This window comes from Pleurodeles waltl, chromosome 9 (genome assembly GCF_031143425.1).
Source record: "Pleurodeles waltl isolate 20211129_DDA chromosome 9, aPleWal1.hap1.20221129, whole genome shotgun sequence".
Lineage (NCBI taxonomy): Eukaryota > Metazoa > Chordata > Amphibia > Caudata > Salamandridae > Pleurodeles > Pleurodeles waltl.
In genome coordinates, this window is record NC_090448.1 from 69,411,145 (window position 1) to 69,433,448 (window position 22,304).

The 22,304-nt window shown below is 45.8% G+C and overlaps 1 protein-coding gene across 4 annotated transcripts in view; it reads right to left on the reverse strand.

Annotated features, from left to right (window-relative positions):
• The window catches only part of LOC138258968 (cullin-associated NEDD8-dissociated protein 1-like), a 191,451-nt gene that overhangs the window by 116,751 nt on the left and 52,396 nt on the right, over positions 1-22,304 (reverse strand). For all 4 annotated transcript variants that reach the window (XM_069206323.1, XM_069206321.1, XM_069206322.1 and 1 more), the window contains exons 4-7: positions 15,080-15,203; positions 7,501-7,757; positions 4,950-5,055; positions 4,178-4,326 (exon numbers count right to left, since the gene is read on the reverse strand). In XM_069206323.1, coding sequence (XP_069062424.1) covers positions 4,178-4,326; positions 4,950-5,055; positions 7,501-7,757; positions 15,080-15,203 — 636 coding nt within the window. The remainder of the gene's footprint in view (positions 1-4,177; positions 4,327-4,949; positions 5,056-7,500; positions 7,758-15,079; positions 15,204-22,304) is intronic.

Here is a 22,304-nt window from a genome sequence, read left to right on the forward strand (position 1 = left end):
TCCATGTTGGAGTTGGCGCCCTGACACCTAGCAGGGATCCACACTATAGGAGACCTTTATAAAGAAGAGGCGCTTCTCCAATACGAAGCCCTGACGGAGGAAACTGTCTTGCCTTCTGGTAACTTTCTCCTACGCGAGTGCGAGGGCAGGTGTAGGGAGATCTGGTTCAGGAACCACCCATAAACCTTACTCAGCAATATCTTCATGAGTTCGGAAGGGGTAGGCATTTGGGGCACTGTTTAGCTGACTCCCTATGCACACAGGCCTCGCAATCACTCACATCCCTTTGAGTCCACTGCAAAGCTGACCGGGAGCACCCTTACACAGACAGAGAATGGTCCTCACTGCTGGAAAGCCCCACTCACAATCCACGTAACACCCGGTTCCAATTGATCCAATTCTATACAGTCCATAGAGCCTACCTTACACCTGCCAAAACTAACCACTACTTTCACCGCGCAGATGCAAACTGTCCCCGCTGTCACCTGGTAGGTGCAGACTTACTTCACATGCTCTGGGCCTGCCCCTGCTTACACCAGTACTGGCAGGAAGTGACTCGCCGTTTGCCCCACTACACAGGTAGAGACTCATAACCACAGGTGGAAATCACCTGACACGCCATGCTATACGTCATGGCTACAGTCCATTACAGTCTGGGCACAAGCAGAAAGTATTGCCCTCCATTGGGAGGATAACTTGGGGTTCCACAAATATCCAATACGTAGTATCTGGGATGCCATCATGGTAGACTTACACACCGAAATACATATCACCTCTGAGCCATTGCACACGCTGACATCAGGGGACACGTGCTGAGGGAAGAGACACCCTCAGTACATAAGCCAGCAGAGGAGATTCATAACACAATGCACCTCCCCACTATGCACACCATTCCAGGACTCAATTGAATGCGGAGAATGATCATGATGATCCTGAGCATCTGTCACAGGGCAGATGGCACTATGCCCGACTGTATGGGCCGGAGATGTAAACTCGTGGTTAGCCTGGAGGGTATATCTGTTATGGTTAACATTTTGGTTATTACTGTTGATCTTTGTTGTAATCAACAGTTTGCTTCTGTAACTGCCCAAAACTTGTCCTACTCGCTTATGCATGCCAAACGCAAATCTGATCACACTGGAACAGATGTTTTCCTTATTCTATGATCTGGTGTTACTCGCATTGAGATCTGCTTCCTCTGTACCTGACAGCGAAATACACCCCTCTGCTGTTCTCCATACTTTGTATCCTAAGCTGTACGATGTTATCCGTTTGCAGTACTTACGTGTTGACATATGTAACTGTCTTAACAGAGTGTAAAACTTGGAAAGAAGAAAAAAATGCAATAAACAGGTTTAAAAATGAAAGGAAAGTGTGGCGTTACATTTATTGAAACTTTAGCAAGTATGCTTAGAAGGTGTTTCCCCATCAAGTCTGGCATGTTGATGCATCCTTCTGTGTACTCTGCGTTGGATGTCACATGACAACAGACAGGCAGCAAAATGGGCGGCACAGGCTACGAAACAACCTCCAACAAATGTCAAAACCACTTCCATCTAGGTGGGAATATTGTAAAGAGTTAAACTGTAGGTCACAGCTCACCAACTTTCAACACTCCCTGCAAACAGTGCTGCTGGCCCTCTCTACTCCTTTCTACTCCCTTCTCCCTGTCGAGGAGGGAAGTCAATAGTTTATAGGGCATATGGAGCAGCAAGCATTTTTCTCAACTGTTCTGTGGGGGCAACGGGTGCCTGTTTCAGGCCATAGTCAACAGTTCACTGAGGAAGAAAATGTAAGCAAGGAGCTGAGGCGGTGGAGGTAGGGCGGAAAACCAGTGCTCTCTTACCTCTGGTGTACTTCAGTGCTCTGCAACCAGTTTGAGAGACACTATAATTTGCTGAGGAAACCAAGTGAAAGGCTGAAGTGGACATGTGGTAGAGCAAATACTGGATTCAGAGGAGCACAAGCATCAGCATGAAGCCACTTCTACCACTAGGAGAGGGTCATAGCAGGGTAGAGATGACCTTAAGTTGAAACGTTTGTAAAACTTACACACTGGCCCGAGTTATCTAAACTCGATTCCCTGGGACAAAAAGCAATTTGTAGGGACTGACATTGTCTTCTGACGAGAAAGAAAATAGTGGGGAATGTTGAGAAGTTTGATCTGTTTTGATTGACGTATTCTATACACTATGAGGGTCATTCTGACCCTGGCGGCCGGTGGCCGCCAGGGCCACCGACCACGGGAGCACCACCGACAGGCTGGCGGTGCTCCAATGAGCATTCTGACCGCGGCGGTTCAGCCGCGGTCAGAAGCGGAAAGTCAGCGGTCTCCCGCTGACTTTCCGCTGCTCATTGGAATCCTCCATGGCTGCGGAGCGCGCTCCGCAGCCATGAGGATTCTGACCCCCCCTACCGCCATCCAGTTCATGGCGGGAAAGCCGCCATGAACAGGATGGCGGTAGGGGGGGGGTCGCGGGGCCCCTGGGGGCCCCTGCCGTGCCCATGCCAATGGCATGGGCACGGCAGGGGCCCCCGTAAGAGGGCCCCAAAATGTATTTCACTGTCTGCCTTGCAGACAGTGAAATACGCGACGGGTGCAGTAGCACCCGTCGCACCTTCCCACTCCGCCGGCTCGATTACGAGCCGGCATCCTCGTGGGAAGGTCGTTTTCCCCTGGGCTGGCGTGCGGTTTAACTGGAACCGCGCGCCAGCCCAGGGGAAAACTCGTAATACCCGCCGCGGTCTTTTGACCGCGGCGCGGTAATTTGGAGGGCGGGATCCTGGCGGGCGGCCTCCGCCGCCCGCCAGGGTCATAATGAGGCCCTATATGTTTTAATAGGTTTGTATACAAGCATATGTTAAACAAAATATGATTGAAAAACAGGTTTTCCTTTTGGATTAGTACAATAGGTCGATTGTGGACACAAAGACAACTAAAGGATGCTCTCCTTGCCTGAAACACAGGCCTGTACCTTACAAGCGAGGCAAATTGAGCTTAGCAGTCAATTCGCTATTGAAATGGAATACAGCAATGGAGCTATTTTATTAATTGTCTAGATGAAGAATGGAAACCTCTAGATGGAACTGCAGAGAAGTTGTTCCAAAAGAGCCGAATACTTGGGCACACTATATTTCTATGTTGACCCCTAAGAATAATCAAAACACAGATCTAACAAGTACTAAACTGGAGAGAACTGATAAGCTACAGAAAACACTAGCAACATCATGTCAAATGTAGCAGATGTTTGAAATGAGACATTAGCTGATGCTAAAAAAGAGAAAATATTACGGTGATCATTCACAGTATGAAAAAAAGAGACCTCAAGGTCACAGTTGAAATTTCCAACTAAGCTAAATAGGAAGTATCTTTGAAGGAGTCCTAACTTTATCACTAAGACACACCAGCTTCCCGTAAATTACACACCTCATCCCTCACAATGTAGGGATGCAGTGGAGAGCAGCGCATGAATGAAAATGCGATCTCACATATTATGTGGCATACTAGTTCCAAGTTTTACTGGTTATTAATGTTCTTACCCTAATGATATCAGCAAAAAGATATGAAACCTAGAAGAAAATAATATTCCTTCATAGTCTTAAGTCATTTTCCACTATTTTTATCCTGTGCAGAAATTAAGTACCTTGGTGCCAATCAGCAGCAATATGGCCATCTTGTAGTCATGATTAAGTAAGCCAAGAATCCACTAGGGCAGTGGTTCCTAAACTGTGGCCCGGGGACCACTGGGGGTCCGTGAAGCCTCCTCAGGGGTCCGTGAATGCTTAGAAAATCAAGTAATATTAACAGATTAGGTCCCCAACTTTCAGTAATGACTCAGTGGAGGAGTCACCGGATTCCAATAATGATTCAGTGGTGGTCCCCGGGTTCCAGTAATGATAAAGTGGGGGTCCACAGAAGTGAAAAGGTTGGGAACCACTGTACTAGAGCTTACAAGCAACATGTTTTGCTGTGTGCACTCATTTAATGCAAAGTAAGCATGGCAGTATCACAGACGTGTTGAGAGGTAACAACCAACAAGTGCTTTCATCTCTCTATTCAACATCAGTAGAGGACTCTCTGGAGTCCAAAAGAAGGACACAGAAGTAAAATAAATGATTTATAACTCCTGCTCTTTATCTCCTAAGCAAAAAACAAGGATACCGCAGTGGTTGTTACCTTGATCTTCATCGTCTCCTTCATCAGTTTCCATTGCCTCCTCCTCTTCATCATCCTCACTGTCATAGTTGTAATTTGGATCGTAGGCGAGATACCTCAGGCACAAAGAAGTCACCGTAGGGATATGAGGTGAGATTTCCTTAGGGCACCTTGAAAACAGATCAAACTGGTGGTCCAGTTAATGTGCCTGATCTACATTAATAAAATATAGGCTAGGTGGTACAGTCAATGTGCCTGATCTACATCAATACAATACAGGCAATGTCATTTACTCTATTATTACAGTGCACAGAAAGGATGTCAACAGCATGTGCTCTGAGGAACACTGCATTCTTGGAACAGCTCAGATCTGGATACTCTTTGAGCTCCCGTTGCTCCCTACAAATATCTAAATCTTTGCTCAGAAAAAGACAATGCACCCACAATTACAACATATAATACATCTCTCTCACCAATCACACTGTACCCTTTCAATTCCAGCATTGGGAGCAAGACCAAATTGCACCCATAAATTAGGGGATTTTTTTTGGGGGGGTGGCGGGGTCTCTGAAACCAACACGTACAGGCAAACAAGAGCATAAATAGATCTATTGGAGAGATGTGGGGAGGGTCATAATGTTCCCCTATAATTTATGTTAATGGAATTACCTCTCTGTGATGTTTTTTCAGCAGAGCACAGTGGACCAACATGGGCAAACACACACATGTACACTGATACATAAACACACAAACGCAAACACACGGACACACACACACACACACACACACACACCTCCTTATGAAAGCTTCGAATGCCTGGAAGCAGTACTCCCGAAGCTCATCGTCCTCCACATTACAGTATTTCACTATGAGCGGAATCATCTTGTCCATGTGATTACCTGCCCAGCATAGAGAAAAAGACATAAAGAAAGAGCAAGAACGTTTGTTTGAGAATGCAAGAGGAAACGGATAGAGGCAGAAAAAGGTTTAAGTTACTACTCTCAAACTGACAATTGATTAAGACATTGACCTAAAGAGCCCAAAGCCCAGGAATTATAAAAACATTTTATTTGACGGAAACAAATGTCTGAGGTATGTGTTGTATGAATCTGTCAAAAGATCTCTACGACACATAACACCACTGCTTTATGGTCATCTCAAATAAAACTAATACAAATTCAGCTTTCACCCTCGGTATTTTCTACTTTTCCATCCCGAGTAACAATACTGGTGTCATAATGTGCCCTATAATTCATTGGCCCCATCAACCTAGCAGCCTGAAGGGTTTCCTGCAGATGCCAGAACTTAACACTTGCCCTCTTAGGAGGCATCCTAGACTCAATTCCTTAAGGTGGCAGCAAACCTATGTCTGTCACCAAAGAACATACCAAAAAAGTTTCAAGTTTGCTCCCCAGTTTATTTCCTTTTCTTCACCCTCATAAAGGCCTCTGGTGGGTTTAGAGATTATACTACTCAGGACAGAAACCCTGAGGGATGTTCTATCTTGGGAACTCCAATCCTAGAGACACTAGTGGAAGCAGAATTGCAACCTAAAAATCCACTTAAGTAAAAGAGAATATCTTAAACACCGCCACAGATATGTAAGGAAAGCACTGCAGGCTAAAAAATGGCACACATGAAAGGAGAGCCCTGAAAAATAAAGAATATGATTATTAAAACTGGAATGCCATACTATATAAACAACACCAAAAAGGAGAGCGTTGCAACTAAACACAATTACAGATGAAAAACGGGCCCTTGAACATTAAAATCACAGCTAAACTTGAAAGAAGCATGCAAGCTTTGTAAAGTAGAACACATGAAGGCATAGTCGTGCAAGTTAAACAAAGTCCTTAACAAGAAGCAATAGTCCTGCAGGTATCATTCTAAACTCAAGAAAAGATGCTCTTACAACTATACAAAACTACAAAGTGGAAACAAGAACCTTGCAGAGTAAATAAGGTAAAAAGGAGAGAAGCTCTCACCAGGCAATAAAGGCCACAAAAAGATGTGAAAACCACGTAAGCCAATGGAAGTTTAAGTACTATATTATACAAAGGAAATAAGTCATTTAAGCAAAACAAACGGACAAGAAGTGGCATAAGCTTTACGATTTTGCAGAACTTTGTGTGCTAAGGAAGCCACAAGGAAAACGAAGAGCCAACGTGAGCTGCACAGTGCCACAAGGATTTATGAGAGGATTTATGAGAGCCAAGTGAGCTAAAGAAGCCATGAGAAGGAGATGAATGTGAGTTTAGTAAGCCACAACTAGAACCAAGAGCTATGTAAGCGAAGTAAAACCACAATGAGAATCTAGAATCATGCTAGCCAAAGACCCCCATAAAGAGAATGATCAGACCTGAATGTCAAAGATGCAATGAGATGAATGGAAAGCCTTAGAAGGAAGGGGAGCCACAGGACAAAAGGGTGACCAGCTGAACAAAGACCCAAGGCTGCGGGAATGACCTGCGAGTTAATGAAGCGACATCAGGATGGGAAACGTGTGCCAAGGAAAGTGGGTGGATGTGAAAGAGCCTTTTGACATGAATAGTAGAAGGATAGATCACTGAAATAGTGAAACAAATGAAGACCCAAGAAGCAGGGAGAGGCATGTGAAATAAAGTGAAGCAAAACTCAAAGGTGAGGCACTGTGAAATAAGAAAGTCATGAGAAGTGAGAGTATGTCAACTGCATAAAAGACACAAAGTTAAAAGATCCTGCGAACTGAATGATAACAAAAGAAGCAGAGGGAAGAATGTGAACTAAAAGCCAGGAGTGGCAGTGTGTGGACTACAGTAAGCCATTAAAAAGTGGAAACCTGACAGGAGAAGGGAGAACCCAGTGAGCTTTGACAACTAAAAAGGGAGAGAAGAGGCCCTGTGCAATAAAAAAAACCTTAAAGTTAGGGAGTTGAGCTAAAAATCCATGAGGGAAATGGAGGGTTATGCGAGCTAACGGAGTCGTGGAAGATATGACAGCCCAAAAAACTAAGGACTGGAGGCACGTGAAAGAAAATAGAAGGAGTAGTTGGGCCCTGTGAAAGGGATAAAGACACAGGGAGACAGCAGACACACCATCCACAGTGTAAAAGGAGAGCCTTGTCTGGTAAGAGCCACAAGAAAGCTGAGGAAACCTAAGATATAAAGAAGTCATAAGATGAAAGAGTCCTGTGAACCTACGGAAGACATGAGAAGAAAAGAGTCCTGCGAGATCAATACTATACAAGATAAAGAAATACATAAAAATACAGGTTTCTGTAGTTTTGAGGGATTTATCATGAAAAAGAGGAGCCATATTAGTAAACAAAGACAAGAAGAGCAAAGAGCAGCATGCAAACATTTTACCAATTCGGTGTCCAGCTTGCCGGTTGATGCTTGCCACGCACTGAATGTATGTCCTGGTGACTGAGGTAGACTCATTCCTCTTCAGCTCAGCTATGAGGTGGTCCATGAGCTCTGCAAAGATGTTCCCGTTGCAAGTCAGAACCAGGTGGCCCAGGGCAATGATGGTTCTCTTGCGGACAGCCAGTCGAGGGCTTTTCAACTGAGGGAGGAGGCAGCTCACGATGGATGCGTGAAACGAGAAAAGGACTCCACCCAGCCTGCCACCAGATAAAAAAAAACGCAAGCATTGTTTTATCGGCTCTATATTCTGCAATTTACTACAAACATTGAGTTGTTACTTCTCAACATCCTCAGTGGCCACAGATCTGCTATGTGAGCATATAGCTACACAACACGTAGACTCTCCTTGCATGGTATATTAAAATATTGTATACATATCTTCATATACATTTCTAGAACGGATGCAACATGCAAGTAAAGTCCGCTGTTTACATTGAGACAGAAGCTTTGATGTATTTCCAACACAGTCAAGCAAGCAAGAAAACTGTCTAAGGGATTAAACGTCTGCAATGATTTTTGTATCAATCCAAAATTTGCTATTAGGCAGCCTTTCTTTAGTCACTTTTCTCTTTGTGTCTGTTGAATCTCAGTATTCTCAGCGTACAAGCGTTACAAATTTAAGTAACTTAACAGAATCTATAACTATGTGATTTAAGTATCATTCCGGTTAACATTTGTGGAAATTAAAATGTCCCTGGTGGAAAAATGTTCACAGATCTTCATATAGCTACGGTCTAGATTAATGGTTGCGTTTTCTGAAGACAAAGCAGGAAGCTTTCTTAGTTAAAGATGATTTAGAAAATCAAGTGCAGATTTTCGCACTACAGCTATCGTTTCTCTCTAAGCCTGGAGATCTACATTAGACAAAGAAAATGCTTACAGGGAGGTCACCGGAAATATTAATTAAAAAGGAAGAGGCACGGTTTGGGCAGGCAAAGCTGAGGAAGACGTTATACACACAGCCAGCTGAGGGGGGTGAGAATTTAAAGCAAGGTCAGAAGAACGAGTTACTTACCTTCGGTAACGACTTTTCTGGTGGATACATTAGCTACCTGTGGATTCCTCACCTGATGAATACTCCCATGGCGCCAGCATTTGACGGAAATCTTCTTACTAGTCTCTGCACGTCGACGAGGACGTCACTCTAGCCCACGCGACGCCGTCTGACGTCATACAGGCAATAAGAAGTCCTCGCCGACGTGCCGATGACAGTACCAACATTTTTTTACGTGCATGAGAATAATAATAATAACCCAATGCAATGAAAGAGCAAATCAACATCTCTTAATATTGTAAATCACACAACATTGCAATAAAATAGCTGTAGATTTAATATAACTTTTTTTTTTTTTTTTTTTTTAAACAAATAAATATATTTATACATACGAATCATGTATATACCCAATATATATATAGATTTATATATAAATATACACATATATACAAATATCATACATGCAAAATGTATTGCAACTTTGAAGACCAAAAGGAGCACACTCAAGGATTGCTTGGAGAGACCAAAAAGGCAACGGGGAGGCGGGTGGGACCGTGAGGAATCCACAGGTAGCTAATGTATCCACCAGAAAAGTCGTTACCGAAGGTAAGTAACTCGTTCTTCTGATGGATACAACTACCTGTGGATTCCTCACCTGATGAATAGAGTCCCAAAGCAGTACCACGCCCGGCGGTGGGTGCCTAAATGGTCAAACCAAGAAATCCTGCAGCACTGACCGTGCAAAATGACCGTCCCTTCTGACCTCAGAGTCCAAACAGTAATGTTTCACAAAAGTGTGAAGGGACGACCAAGTTGCGGCCTTGCAGATGTCAACCACAGGAACACCCCTGGCCAAGGCCGAAGAGGCCGACTTAGCTCTGGTGGAGTGAGCTCTAATGCCCTCAGGCGGATCCTTCTTTGCCAAAGAGTAACAGATTTTAATGCAAAGAACAACCCACCTGGAGAGTGTTCTCTTGTGGACTGCCTTTCCTCTCCTCTTGCCCACGTATCCGACAAACAGCTGATCCTCCAGCCTGATATCCTTCATTCTGTCGATATAGAAGCTCAACGCCCTTTTTGGGTCCAGGCGATGTAGTCTTTCTTCCTCCTTTGAAGGATGAGGCGGAGGATAAAACGTGGACAAAGTGATTGTCTGAGCCAAATGGAAGGGTGAAACAACCTTCGGAAGGAAAGCAGCCTTGGTCCTCAACACCACCTTATCCCCATAAAACGTTATATAAGGGGGTTTAACCGATAAGGCCTGCAACTCACTCACTCTCCTTGCAGATGTTATAGCTACCAGGAATACTGTTTTAATAACCAAATATCTTAAGGGGCAAGAATGCATAGGCTCAAAAGGGGACCCCATAAGGAAAGTCAGGACCAAGGACAAATCCCATTGAGGCATAACAAATGGTTTTGGAGGATATTGATTCAGAAGACCTTTCAAGAATCTGAGAACAATAGGGGATTTAAATAACGATGGTTGGTCTGGAAGACAAATGAAGGCTGACAAGGCCGACAAATAACCCTTAATGGTAGCTACTGCACAACCTTTCTGCGCTAGAGACAGTGCAAAAGACAAAACATGTGACAGATGAGCATGTAAGGGATCAATCTGTCTCTCTCCACACCACATAACAAATTTAGACCACCTATTAGCGTAGATAGATTTAGTGGAGTGTCGCCTGGCCGCTAAGATAACATCCACTACATCAGGCGGGAGAGAGAAGGAACTCAGGTTGTCCCGTTCAATCTCCAAGCATGTAGGTGCAGACTCTGGAGGTTGGGGTGTAAAACCTGCCCCTGCGACTGCGAGAGGAGGTCTGCCCTGAGAGGGAGACGGAGCGGAGGGCACAGTGAGAGTTGGAGAAGGTCGGAGTACCATACCCTCCTTGGCCAATCCGGAGCTATTAAGATGACTTGGGCCCGGTCTTGGCGAATTTTCCTCAACACTCGAGGAATCAAGGGTATGGGGGGAAACGCGTAAAGCAACTGGTCGCACCAGGTTATCTGAAACGCGTCCCCCAACGCTCCCTGCATCGGATACTGGAGGCTGCAGAATAACGGGCAATGCGCGTTCTCCCGAGTGGCAAACAGATCTATCCGAGGAAACCCCCACATCTGGAAGATTAAACAGACTTGATCTGGATGGAGACGCCACTCGTGGTCTGCCGAGAATTGGCGACTGAGACTGTCCGCACGTACATTCAAGACCCCGGCCAGATGATTTGCCACCAAGCAAATCTGATGGTCCTTTGCCCAGGACCATAGCCGAAGAGCTTCTCTGCAGAGAAGGTACGACCCTACTCCTCCCTGTTTGTTTATGTACCACATCGTGGTAGTATTGTCCGTCAGGACCTGTACCGACTGACCACGAAGGGATGGGAGGAAGGCCTTGAGAGCCAAACGTACAGCCCGTAACTCCAACAGATTGATATGAAACACCTGTTCCTCTGGAGACCAAAGCCCTTTGATCTCCAGATCCCCCAGATGAGCTCCCCATCCTAGGGTGGAGGCATCCGTTATTACCGTGGCCACTGGTGGCGACTGCGCGAACGGCTTCCCCTGTGAAAGATTGTTGCCCGCAATCCACCACTTCAATTCCACAGCAGCATCTCTGGAGATCTTGACAGTACCTTCTAAATCTCCCTTGTGTTGAGACCACTGCCTTCGGAGGCACCACTGAAGAGCCCTCATGTGCCAGCGAGCATGCGTGACCAACAGAATGCAGGAGGCGAACAGACCGAGCAGACGAAGGACCTTGAGGACTGGAACTACCGCTCCATTTCGAAACATTGGAACCAATTCCTGAATATCTTGAATCCGCTGAGGCGGAGGAAAGGCTCGACTCAATGTTGTATCCAGTACTGCCCCTATGAACAGGAGGCGCTGAGAGGGCTCCAGGCGAGATTTGGGCACGTTCACCGAAAAGCCCAGGTCGAACAACAACTGGGTTGTTGACTGCAGATGATGCGACACAAGCTCCGGGGACTTGGCTTTGATCAACCAGTCGTCCAAGTAAGGGAATACTGCTATCCCCTTCCTTCTGAGCTCCGCCGCAACCACTGACATCACCTTTGTGAAGACTCGAGGTGCTGAAGTAAGACCAAACGGGAGGACCGCAAACTGATAGTGCTGCGACCCTACCACAAACCGGAGATACTTCCTGTGCGACTTGAGTATCGGGACATGAAAGTAAGCATCCTGCAAGTCGACAGACACCATCCAATCTTCCTTGTTCAACGCCAAAAGCACCTGTGCTAGGGTCAGCATCTTGAACTTTTCCTGTTTGAGGAACCAATTCAAGATCCTCAGATCCAGGATTGGTCTCAACTGACCATCCTTTTTGGGAATCAGGAAGTATCTTGAGTAACAACCTCGACCCTTTTCCTGCTCTGGGACCAACTCTACCGCGCCCTTTGAAAGGAGGACTTGAACCTCCTGTTCTAGCAACAGGAGGTGTTCTTCTGAACAATAAGATGGGCGGGGCGGGATGAGGGGCGGGAACTCCCGAAAGGGAAGGGCGTAGCCTTTTCCCACAATGCCGAGAACCCAAGTGTCCGTTGTGATAGACTTCCACTTGTGGAGAAAACGCTGTAATCTTCCCCCTACAGCAGAGGAGTGAGTGGGAAACGGTGGAAGCCTAAGGCTGCTTCCCCTGCTGCACCCCTCCAGAGGACGAGGAAGAGGCAGAGTGCTGTTGAGAGGCTCCTCTGGTACGGACCCCACCCCTCCCCCTCCCTCTAAATGACCTATAGGGGAGGGAAGAGGCGGGTTGCTGGAACCTCCCCCGAAAGGAAGAGGAATAAGAGCCACGCCCAAATCCCCGAAACCTCCTGAAAATTCTAGAAGAGGCAGAGGAAGAAGGAGCTTGCAGTCCTAACGATTTGGCTGTGGCTCTGCTCTCCTTAAATCGTTCCAAGGCTGAATCTGCCTTGGCTCCAAACAGTCTGTCCCCATCAAACGGGAGGTCCAGCAGGGTCGACTGCACATCCGCAGAGAACCCTGAGTTTCGGAGCCAGGCCTGTCTTCTTGCCACCACAGCCGTGCCCATCGCCCTGGCCACCGAGTCGGTCGTGTCCAGCCCAGACTGGATAATCTGGGTCGCGGCAGCCTGGGCGTCCGAGACCACATCCAAAAGACCCTGGGGAAGCTCCGTGAATGAAGACGAAATATCATCCATCAGCGCATGGATGTACCTCCCCAGAATGCACGTGGCGTTGGTGGCCTTCAACGCCAAACTGCATGACGAAAATATTTTCTTGGACTGCGCATCCAGTTTCTTGGAGTCTCTGTCTCCAGGCACCGTCGGGAAGGAACCAGGCGCTGACTTTGAGGAACAGGAGGCTTGCACCACCAAGCTCTCCGGCGTAGGGTGTCTAGAGAGAAAGCCAGGGTCAGATGGTGCAGCTCGATACCTCCTGGCCACAGCCCTATGAACGGCCGAGGAAGACACCGGCTTCTTCCACACCTCCAACACCGGATCCAGCAAAGCCTCATTAAATGGCAAGAGAGGCTCAGCTGCAGCAGAGGCCGGATGCAATACCTCTGTCAGCAAATTCTGCTTTGCCTCTGCCACCGGCAAAGGCAGGTCCAAAAAGCTCGCTGCCTTCCTCACCACAGCATGAAAGGAAGCCGCCTCCTCCGTATATTCCCCTGGAGATGAAAGGTCCCACTCAGGGGAAGTGTCCAGCCCACTGGCTGTATCCAGACCATGCAGTCCGTCTCCAGAGTCCTCAATCTCTCCCTCCTCTAGGACTCGCTGGTACTCTTGCTCTTCTAAAAGACGGAGAGCACGCCTCCTCGAATGAAGTCTCTCCTCGATACGCGGAGTCGACATGGCCTCCGCCGACGTCGAAGAACGGCGCCGATCTCCAGAAGCATCTGACGCCGCGTCCGGCGCCACAGGCAGCTTCGGCGCCGAGGCAGGAGCCGGAGGACGAGGTCTTGGAGCCGATGGACCAACCGGAGTCACAGGGCAAAATCCTGACTTCGACGGAGGGGCAACCTCCGGGGCCGAAACATCCGAAGCCACCGGAGCGGCCACCGACGCCGGCACCGGCGCCGAGCCCACATTCCCAAAAGGGAGAAAGGGCATAAAGGGTGCCGGCCGAAGAGGCGCAGGATCACCCAACGAAAAGGCCAAGGGCCCCGAAGGACCAGCCGGAGCAGCTCCTGGAGCCATCTGCTGAAAGATGGTATACATCGCATTAAGAAACGCGGTACTATCGGCTCCAGGAGTGGGAAAAGCCGGATACTGGGGTGCCTGGATCGAGGGCGACCCCGACGCCGGCCTCGACGTCTGCGACGCCGGAGAAAACACAAGAGGCTGCACCACCTCAATCACTGACGCCTGACCAGGTGAAGTCGGTGACGCCGGAGAGGGCAACGGCGTCGATGGATGCGGCGTGACCGTGGGGCTGACCTCCCAAGTCCTCCGACGCCGAGCCGAAGGTGACCTCGAACGAGACTCCTTGCTGGAGTGACGTCGTGAGTCTCTACGGCGCCGGGAGTCTCGATGACGCCGGTGAGACCTTGGCGAAGAAGACTTCTTATGATGTTTCTCCTTCTTCTTTGACTTTGCCATGAATAACTTGGCCTCGCGCTCTTTGAGGGCCTTCGGATTCATGTGTTGACATGAATCGCAAGTCGAGACGTCGTGGTCGGAGCTCAAACACCATAGACAGTCGGAGTGAGGATCTGTAACTGACATCTTGCCCCCACACTCTCGACAGGGCTTGAAACCCGACTTCCTCTGAGACATTGTTACCGCAGAGAAGACTACGCAGCAGACAATACACTGTAACCACGAAGGTAACAGTAACTCCCTCGAAGATAACCGTTTCGAATGCACGGAAAAAAGGGAACTGTCATCGGCACGTCGGCGAGGACTTCTTATTGCCTGTATGACGTCAGACGGCGTCGCGTGGGCTAGAGTGACGTCCTCGTCGACGTGCAGAGACTAGTAAGAAGATTTCCGTCAAATGCTGGCGCCATGGGAGTATTCATCAGGTGAGGAATCCACAGGTAGTTGTATCCATCAGAAAGGCAGAGTTAAAAGTTAGGTAGTCAGTACCTGCCAAGCAATTCTGTGCAGGAAAGCTGCCTTGCCAAGTCAATGATGTGTGTGTCTAGCCCTCCCTCTTAAGCACTCAAAAATGTGAGCAAAAACTAAAACAATGTATACCATATAATGTGGCATATCTGCATTTGGCACATTGGTGAGAAATATTGCTATACAGTCGTTGTCGTGCAGTTTTTCAGGTTTTCCCTGCATTTTTGACCCATTTTCCAACAACAACATAAAACGCCTAGCAGTTCCATTTATCAAACCACAATTTTGCACTGACCAATCTTTGGAGTTTGTGGTATTAAGGTATGGACTTAGTCATTCTGGTTTAACTACTGACACTGTCATTTTGAGCAAACACCTCAGTCACCTACACGTATTTTGTTTTAAATGTGGGCACCAAGAAGCTCTAGTGTGTTGTCTGCAACTGACTCCAGATTATACCTTCTTACCTGCTTAGCATGTCTGACAAGATGTCCAGAGCCTCCAGCTGCACAGCTGCATCGTCCTGCTTGCCGATAGCCCCAGTCAACTGTGCAGTGATCTTCTTACACACATTTGCGGTCACTGCTGATCCTGCACCAAAGGGACAAGAGTCAGATTGGTCTGTGGCTGAACCACTCATGCACAAAGTGAGAAAAGTGGGTCCAAGTCTATAAGGAATTAGAGTGTATTTTAGAAAGCATGTTCAAACAGGAGGTTACACAACTTACAGAATCATCATTGGCTTCTCAATAACCCTTGCAAGAAAGAAAAAATGGAATTCCCCTATGACACAGCAGCAAAATGTTTATCTAGAGAGACTACACCAACTGCTGAAATTACCAAGGTTCACGCCAAAGCTTTTTAGAGTAGAATTATTCACAAAACTAGACTGTAAAATCAGAACACTACCAAAGTTCTTTGTGCCCTCGATCACATCTATCCACAGCATTTGCAACAGAGAACTGTCCAAGAAGATGGCTTTAGGAGTGGTAGCAGCCACTTTATTCTTTCAGCAACTATTGCCTTTGTTAGCCAGAGAAATGTCATTTTTGTATTGTAGTTAGGGCCAGGAACTCAAATACTTGGAGATCATATATATTCCACTATATGAACTGCAGAAGAAGGGGTCTTTATTTGCATGGGTGCAATGTAGGGAGAAATATTTTGAGAAAAATATTTATTAAAAAATGTTTTTTCAAAAAATCACCGAGGCATCCATCAGAGAAAGCAATGCAATTAGCGTTGGCAGTCGACAACAAAATCTTGTTACTCAGTAAGTTCAGAATGTACAACAAACTGCAACATTCACATCTAGAATATGTAGGGTGAGACACCTTTAGGTCCTTAAAAGAAATGTTATTTGTATGGGCAGAAGCTTTTGTATTAAGAATCTCATATAAATGTAGAATAAAGCAGAAACTCACAGACAAAACATCAGGTTGTTAACTAAACTTAACAAACATCCTAATGGCACGGAACATAGTCTTGGATGAAAAATACTTGTGCTGACTTTCCATTCAGGTAGGCATGCCTATAAATGAGAACCATAAATGTAGGAACAGTCCCTGTATTTGCCTTTAACATCAGTTCTTCAGTATGGATGCATTCATTAAATTCATAAATACTGAATATTTTGGCCTGTGTGGCTAAGGCAAACACTCTTTCGAATTATAAAACACCTATGTGGAGGCAACAGCTTAATTTTGTTTTTTTCGACATTGAAGAAAAACACAGTTTAAAACTGAGGTTTGGCTTCGGCTCAAACACCCCAAAACCACTGAAATTTGCCAATTATGGTAATAAACACAAGACAAACCATAACTTACGCCACAACCATATGCTGGTGTCACGTTGATGTCTTCTTAGCTCTTTTTATATTGCTGCACGGTTAGCAAACTGTTATTTTGAGCGTGGAGAAGGGTGCGAGTCATGGTAGGGATGTGCGGGTCAATGGTTTTTGGCTTTTGAACCACAACCAAACCTACGTTTTTTCAGTGAAGTGCATTCTTTCTGATGTACTTTATTTCCAAACCTGTTGCATCCATGCATTGTGGCCAGGCCCTGCGCACAACCGGCTGCGGTTGGCCATTGCATGCTACGCAAAGCCAAAGGCCGTGCACAAATGAGGGTTTACTGCAGGCGCCTCACCCCAAGATGAGCGGGCAGCCACCACAGTGCGCTTAATCAGCTCCGGGCAGACGCTATTGTGAAATAAAACACAGGGTCAGTTGCCACTCTGTAGTTATGATTCAGCCTCCATTTCCAATGCAAATACTTTTTATGATTTGCCTATAACTTATGGCCCCAACTATGAACCTATATCAAATATGGCCTTCACTGAACTTAGTCGACTAACATCTTTTTTGTACAGTCCTTTGCGGGAAGGAAAAATAAGATGTGGGAGAGGTAAAATATGTGTTTTCACTCCAAAGGAAATTTCTCAAGCATCTACAGCCAAAATCACTGAATGCATTTACACCACATTTAGCGGAAAAGTAGAACTCTACCCAGAAAGGGCACTTTTATTGTTTTAGTATAAGCCAGTTCAGTAGTTTTTGAAATATTAGTGTTTGCAAAAGGTGCTGGTGACCTTGAAAGAATTAACACTTCTATATACTGTTAGTTGACAGGCCATTTGCTGATTTATTTATGACTGGCATTGTGAAAAACATGCATGAGATTTGACAGACACTTAAAATGTTGAGATTACTCTTTTTATCTTAAAATTAATGCAGATCCATCAAGGAGGAGCTCAGTTACAAAAAGGGGCGGGACAAACAAGCATTCATTTGCTAATAGGTCACATCTGCACAAAATGTGACAGACATTTGAAAGGCTTTGTCTCAATCCAACAAGTGGGCCACACTTCAAAGGGAGGGGGTCAATAAAAATGCCATCTGCGTATAACTTTGGTGCTTAATAAGTCCGCAAGTGACAAAATGTTAGCAAGTTACATCCAGTGCACGTTTTTCTGGAGGGGGGGGCATGGTCAATAGTTCGGTGAGGAAGGTTTTGGCTGGGGGACGCAAACAATGTGGTAAGTCATTAAAAAAAAAAAAACATGAAATGCTCTGCAAACAAAAAAATCAAAGTTAAAAGGTCAGTTACGGTTCAGAAAACGCAGAAAGACGCCCTGCCCCCAAATTGCTTTGTACACTATAACTGGCGATTTCAGGGCTTTTTAGATCGAGCTCACATGTGCTCTGATCTGTTGTAATCACCTGTGGGCTTTTAACCACGGCCACCACTATCACTCATTCATGCGCTTCCCTTTCAAAAATCCTTTGTTATCATTAGTAAATGCTTTACATTTGTCCCCCCTTTGGAGGCGGTTTGATTATCGCCTTGGACATCGACCCTGTTACATGGATAATGGCACATCTGCCAATATGTTTGACTGCTAGCGAACTTCTTTTTTATTTTGTGTCTCTCCTTCTCGCTCATGGCGCTTTGAATTTGCTGACTTATGTCAACGGTTTTACTTTTCATTTACAATTTAAGTGGCAAAAAACCGTCCAGTTAGGAACTTACAATGTTAAGAGCTCTAACTCAAGCAAACGTGAGATTCATTGCATTGCAAATGCTTGTTTGGTTTTGTGTTCCCTGAACCATACCTGAGCCTTAATAATCGATTTTTCAGTGAATATAAATATACATGTAAAACAATGGCAAAAAATAGCATAGCATACTCTGCTCATCTGCATTTATAGTTTATGCTATGATGTTTTATTCATGTGCAGCAGCTGTAAACAAATGCTGCAGTCGGAAAAACTATTCAGAGCACATGCAGTTAGAATCATACCAATGACAAAACTTTGTGCGGCCCAAGTTGTCAACTGAATCTATAATGGAATGTGTGAGAAAAAAAAGCAATGTTTTCAAATCAGTTCCAACATACTGAGGAATAATAACAAACACGTAAGCTTAATCAAAGTTGCAAGTGGCTAACATTGTGCACATTGGGGCCTGCCCATAGGCGCTGGACACAGCCCAGGCTCTATGACCTAGCCCCACTGTGCCCCACCCAAGGCCTTGCACTCTGAATAGTGCCCCTTGCGGTGAGTTGGGTATTCAACACACTAAATATCTCATGTCGCCTGCAATGCTCCAAACAACCATTTGTCAATGGCACAGGAAAAATAAACATGCCATAAAAACTTCCTTCCTGGTTATCACTGTTCGTTTTAGAAAATAGATCAGAAGATGAAAAGGCAGTTCCCCTTGTTTTCTTTAAACTGCAGCTGCAATGATGCTCTGTGACCTGCCTTTCACCTTAGCTTCTTGCTCTACAATAAGGCATTATCACAGAACAACTCAACTGTAATAAGGAAATAAGAGACAGGCTTTTGTACATGGGTTTATAGGCTCCCATGTATTTTACTGACACACAAACATAATGGAGTTGGTGATCTTGACTGTAATTAAGGTTAGATCAAAGGGTCTAGTGAAAAAGAACTTTGGGCCTGATTGAGATATTGGAGGAGGGGTTATTTCATCACAACGGTAACAAATATCCCGTCCGCCCAAATCTAAATCTCATAGAATATACAGGATGTGGATTTTGGCAGACTGGATATCCGGCACCGTTGTGATGGAGTAACCCCTCCGCCAATATTTAAATCAGGCCCATTATTTTTTTTAATATCTTTTGGAGCTGTTCAACAAATCTTCATTAAATTTTCCAAATGTTCATACAATCTGGGTTCAGAATGGCAAGTCTTTTGCAGGTCCATCAGGAGGAGGAAGAAAGCGATGCGGGTCAAAAGATTGCGTTTCCCCATTTTAACTCCTACTGTACTGTTTTCTCTCATCTACAGAAAAAAGATCTGAACGGAATTGCATTATACTTGGCATGTAGGTACAACTTCAATCATGAAGTGCTTTTGGTTCGTTTGCCATAAAACGTTTGAGAAATTATTGTTTGAAAAATGTCCTGGCGTAGGTGTGAAAGGGATAAAAAGTTATATGTGAACTATTAGTCATGGATGATCCACAAACACAAAAATCTTTTGCAGCCTCCGTTAGAGGATGCAAAGTTTGGGTACTGCATCATGAAAAGAAAAAAATATCTTATGGTTCATGGTGTGCAGCTGGGGAATTGGCCTCCCCTTTAAATTATTTTAAAAAAGTAAATTTGGCCAAAGGGATCAGCGGAACCTCAGGCAGGGTTCATAGACCTCAGTGTGAATCAAATGTCTGTGAACCTTGCCTTGGATTCTGCAAACCCAGACGAGGGTTTTTGGACCCATGTTGGGTTAACCCCCGCCCCCCACACGCTTAATCTCATTTCATCGTCATCTTCGTGAACCCTGGCTCAGACCAGCAAACCCACATAGACTTAGACGTTATTGGACCTCCTGGAGGGTTCAAGGACAGGGTTTTGGGTCCACGGACACAGAAGGAGGTTCAACAAGGGCCCATGAGTGTATGAGAGTTCATGAACCCCACTCCCCTGCCAATCCCAAAAAAAAAAAACATTGGTGGCCCTCCTGTGCTGGCCCCAGTGGGTGTTGGCTGCACACAAGAGTTGGGGTCCTGTGCCCCACCCTAAACAGCCATGCACAGCATACCAACTGCAAAGCTAATAACTTAATATTTACACTAGAAAGTAACACCACCTGAAAGCCTTAAATAACACATATTGAAACTATTTTTCCTAGTGATAAGTGTAAAATGTTATGTAAACTCGTCTTCAATATTATTTACATTTGTAATTCCTTCTGTCATATCGTGGGTGGCGCATTTCACTACCAATATCTTACAACAAAAAACATTTTCAGAGGTTGTGCAGGTGGCACACAACTTTTTTCTTTTTAAACAAAACCTTTATTTGTAAGTTTAACGATAAACAACCAACCACAAAGCAGAACTGTAATAAAGAGGCACCTGACCTCTCCCACTCCACTGCGAGCACTGCTCCCGGCGGGACACCCACTAGATCCCTCTGACATCAAAACACTCTACCACCAGGTGGGCCTGGTACAGACTAGCTCGGCTCCTCCATAGCTACATGCTGTACTCTCCTGCATTACCGCTGAATAACGTGGCTTTGTGCACCTTCGGGGATCTGTTCCCAGAAAGATATGTCTTCTCTCAAATGGAGAATGTCGGGCTGACTGCTGCCACGCAAATGAACCATTTTGTGCTCTGGCATGTTCAGATCGCCTTACGTGCCCTGATGCCCTCCTGCCCACTAGTATCGGGGGAATTCAAACCTCACTCTATTTCTCCCTGACAGTGAGGGTGGGAAATGAGTCTCTAGACTGTGAAATGCTGGTCTAGAACTGTTGCCAACACATGACACTAAATTGCAGGCCAACTGGGAAGGCTGACTTGGGCCGCCCACTCCCTCACAAAATTTGGACTGCTTGCTGCACGCTTGGTCTCTATGAACCATCGACACAATCTTATACACTTTTACGTTGTGTATACACTCCCCTTGAGACGCTGGCCAAACAAGACAACAACCGCTCCCCAAACTGCCCTAAATGTCAGGCACCCACGGCTAATTTTGCCCACATGACATGGACATGTCCCATTATTGGCCAACAGTGGAGAGACATTTTCAGCCGACTCACATTGATGACGGATTTATTGCTTGAGCTGGGCCCTCTTCTTGTTCTGCTGGGAAATGTGAAAAATGTTCCTAAATCTCTCCGGCGCTACATAGCCATGCCCCTCCTCTTAACCAAACACGAACTTGACATACATCGGAGCAGCAGAACTCCTCCCACAGAGGATGCCTGGCTTCGTATTCTCATAATTTGCGACACTACCAGTGAATTATATGCCATGCTCCAACCGCCCACCTGCAGGCCTAAGGATAAATGGCAACCCCTGTAGGACTACCTATTGACGACTGACACGCCCACGCGGGAACACTAGCTTCTGGACATGGGAGATCTTATATTTGCTGTGACTGACATATCCAAATGCTGATGTCTTTACAGCCGCTTGCCCCGCAGGTTACTCGGGAGAATGGGCGCATCTCTCTTCTATGATCTCTTCTATTGTAACTGTATTGCTTGTCTCTGTTGACAACATTGCAATCGTGCTAGATCTTTGTTCCTTTATCCTTCCTGTGGATTGGGAGAAGCTTTGTGCTTTATGTATGGTATGATAAAACAATAAATAAAGGTTAAAAAAATGGTATAGACAAAACATGATTCTTATCGTATTGACAAATACAGTGGTAGAGCAGAACACAGGAGGTAAGAGTTACTTTCGAGCACTAATACTGCCAGGTGCTGTGGAGTCACCCCCAAGGCATCTCCCTCTGTGCCCAAGAACGTACTACATAGTGCGCCCCAAGCTTCTAGATCAACTTGCAGTTTAGAGTCCTTGTGGGTGAGACATGACAGACCCAGAGTGTCTCAGAGGGAGCCCTGAATGCAATCCATGTGATTGCTACCCACCTCCTTGCCAACACCAGTGCCAACTGCAGAAACCGGTATGTCATTTCTTCTTTCTTGGGGTGAACAAGGTTATTCCACAAACATAACTGAGGTGTGAGTGTAGAAGTCAATGTGGAAGTCTGACTCAACTACCCTCACCCAGAACTCTCTCAGTGGGGGACAGTCCCATGCCAAGGGCATAAAGTCTGCTGCCCAATTCCACAACGGTGACACGCAGGATTCATTCTGTGCACGCCCACGGGGGTCGTAAGGTGTAAAAAGGTGACATTTATTTGAT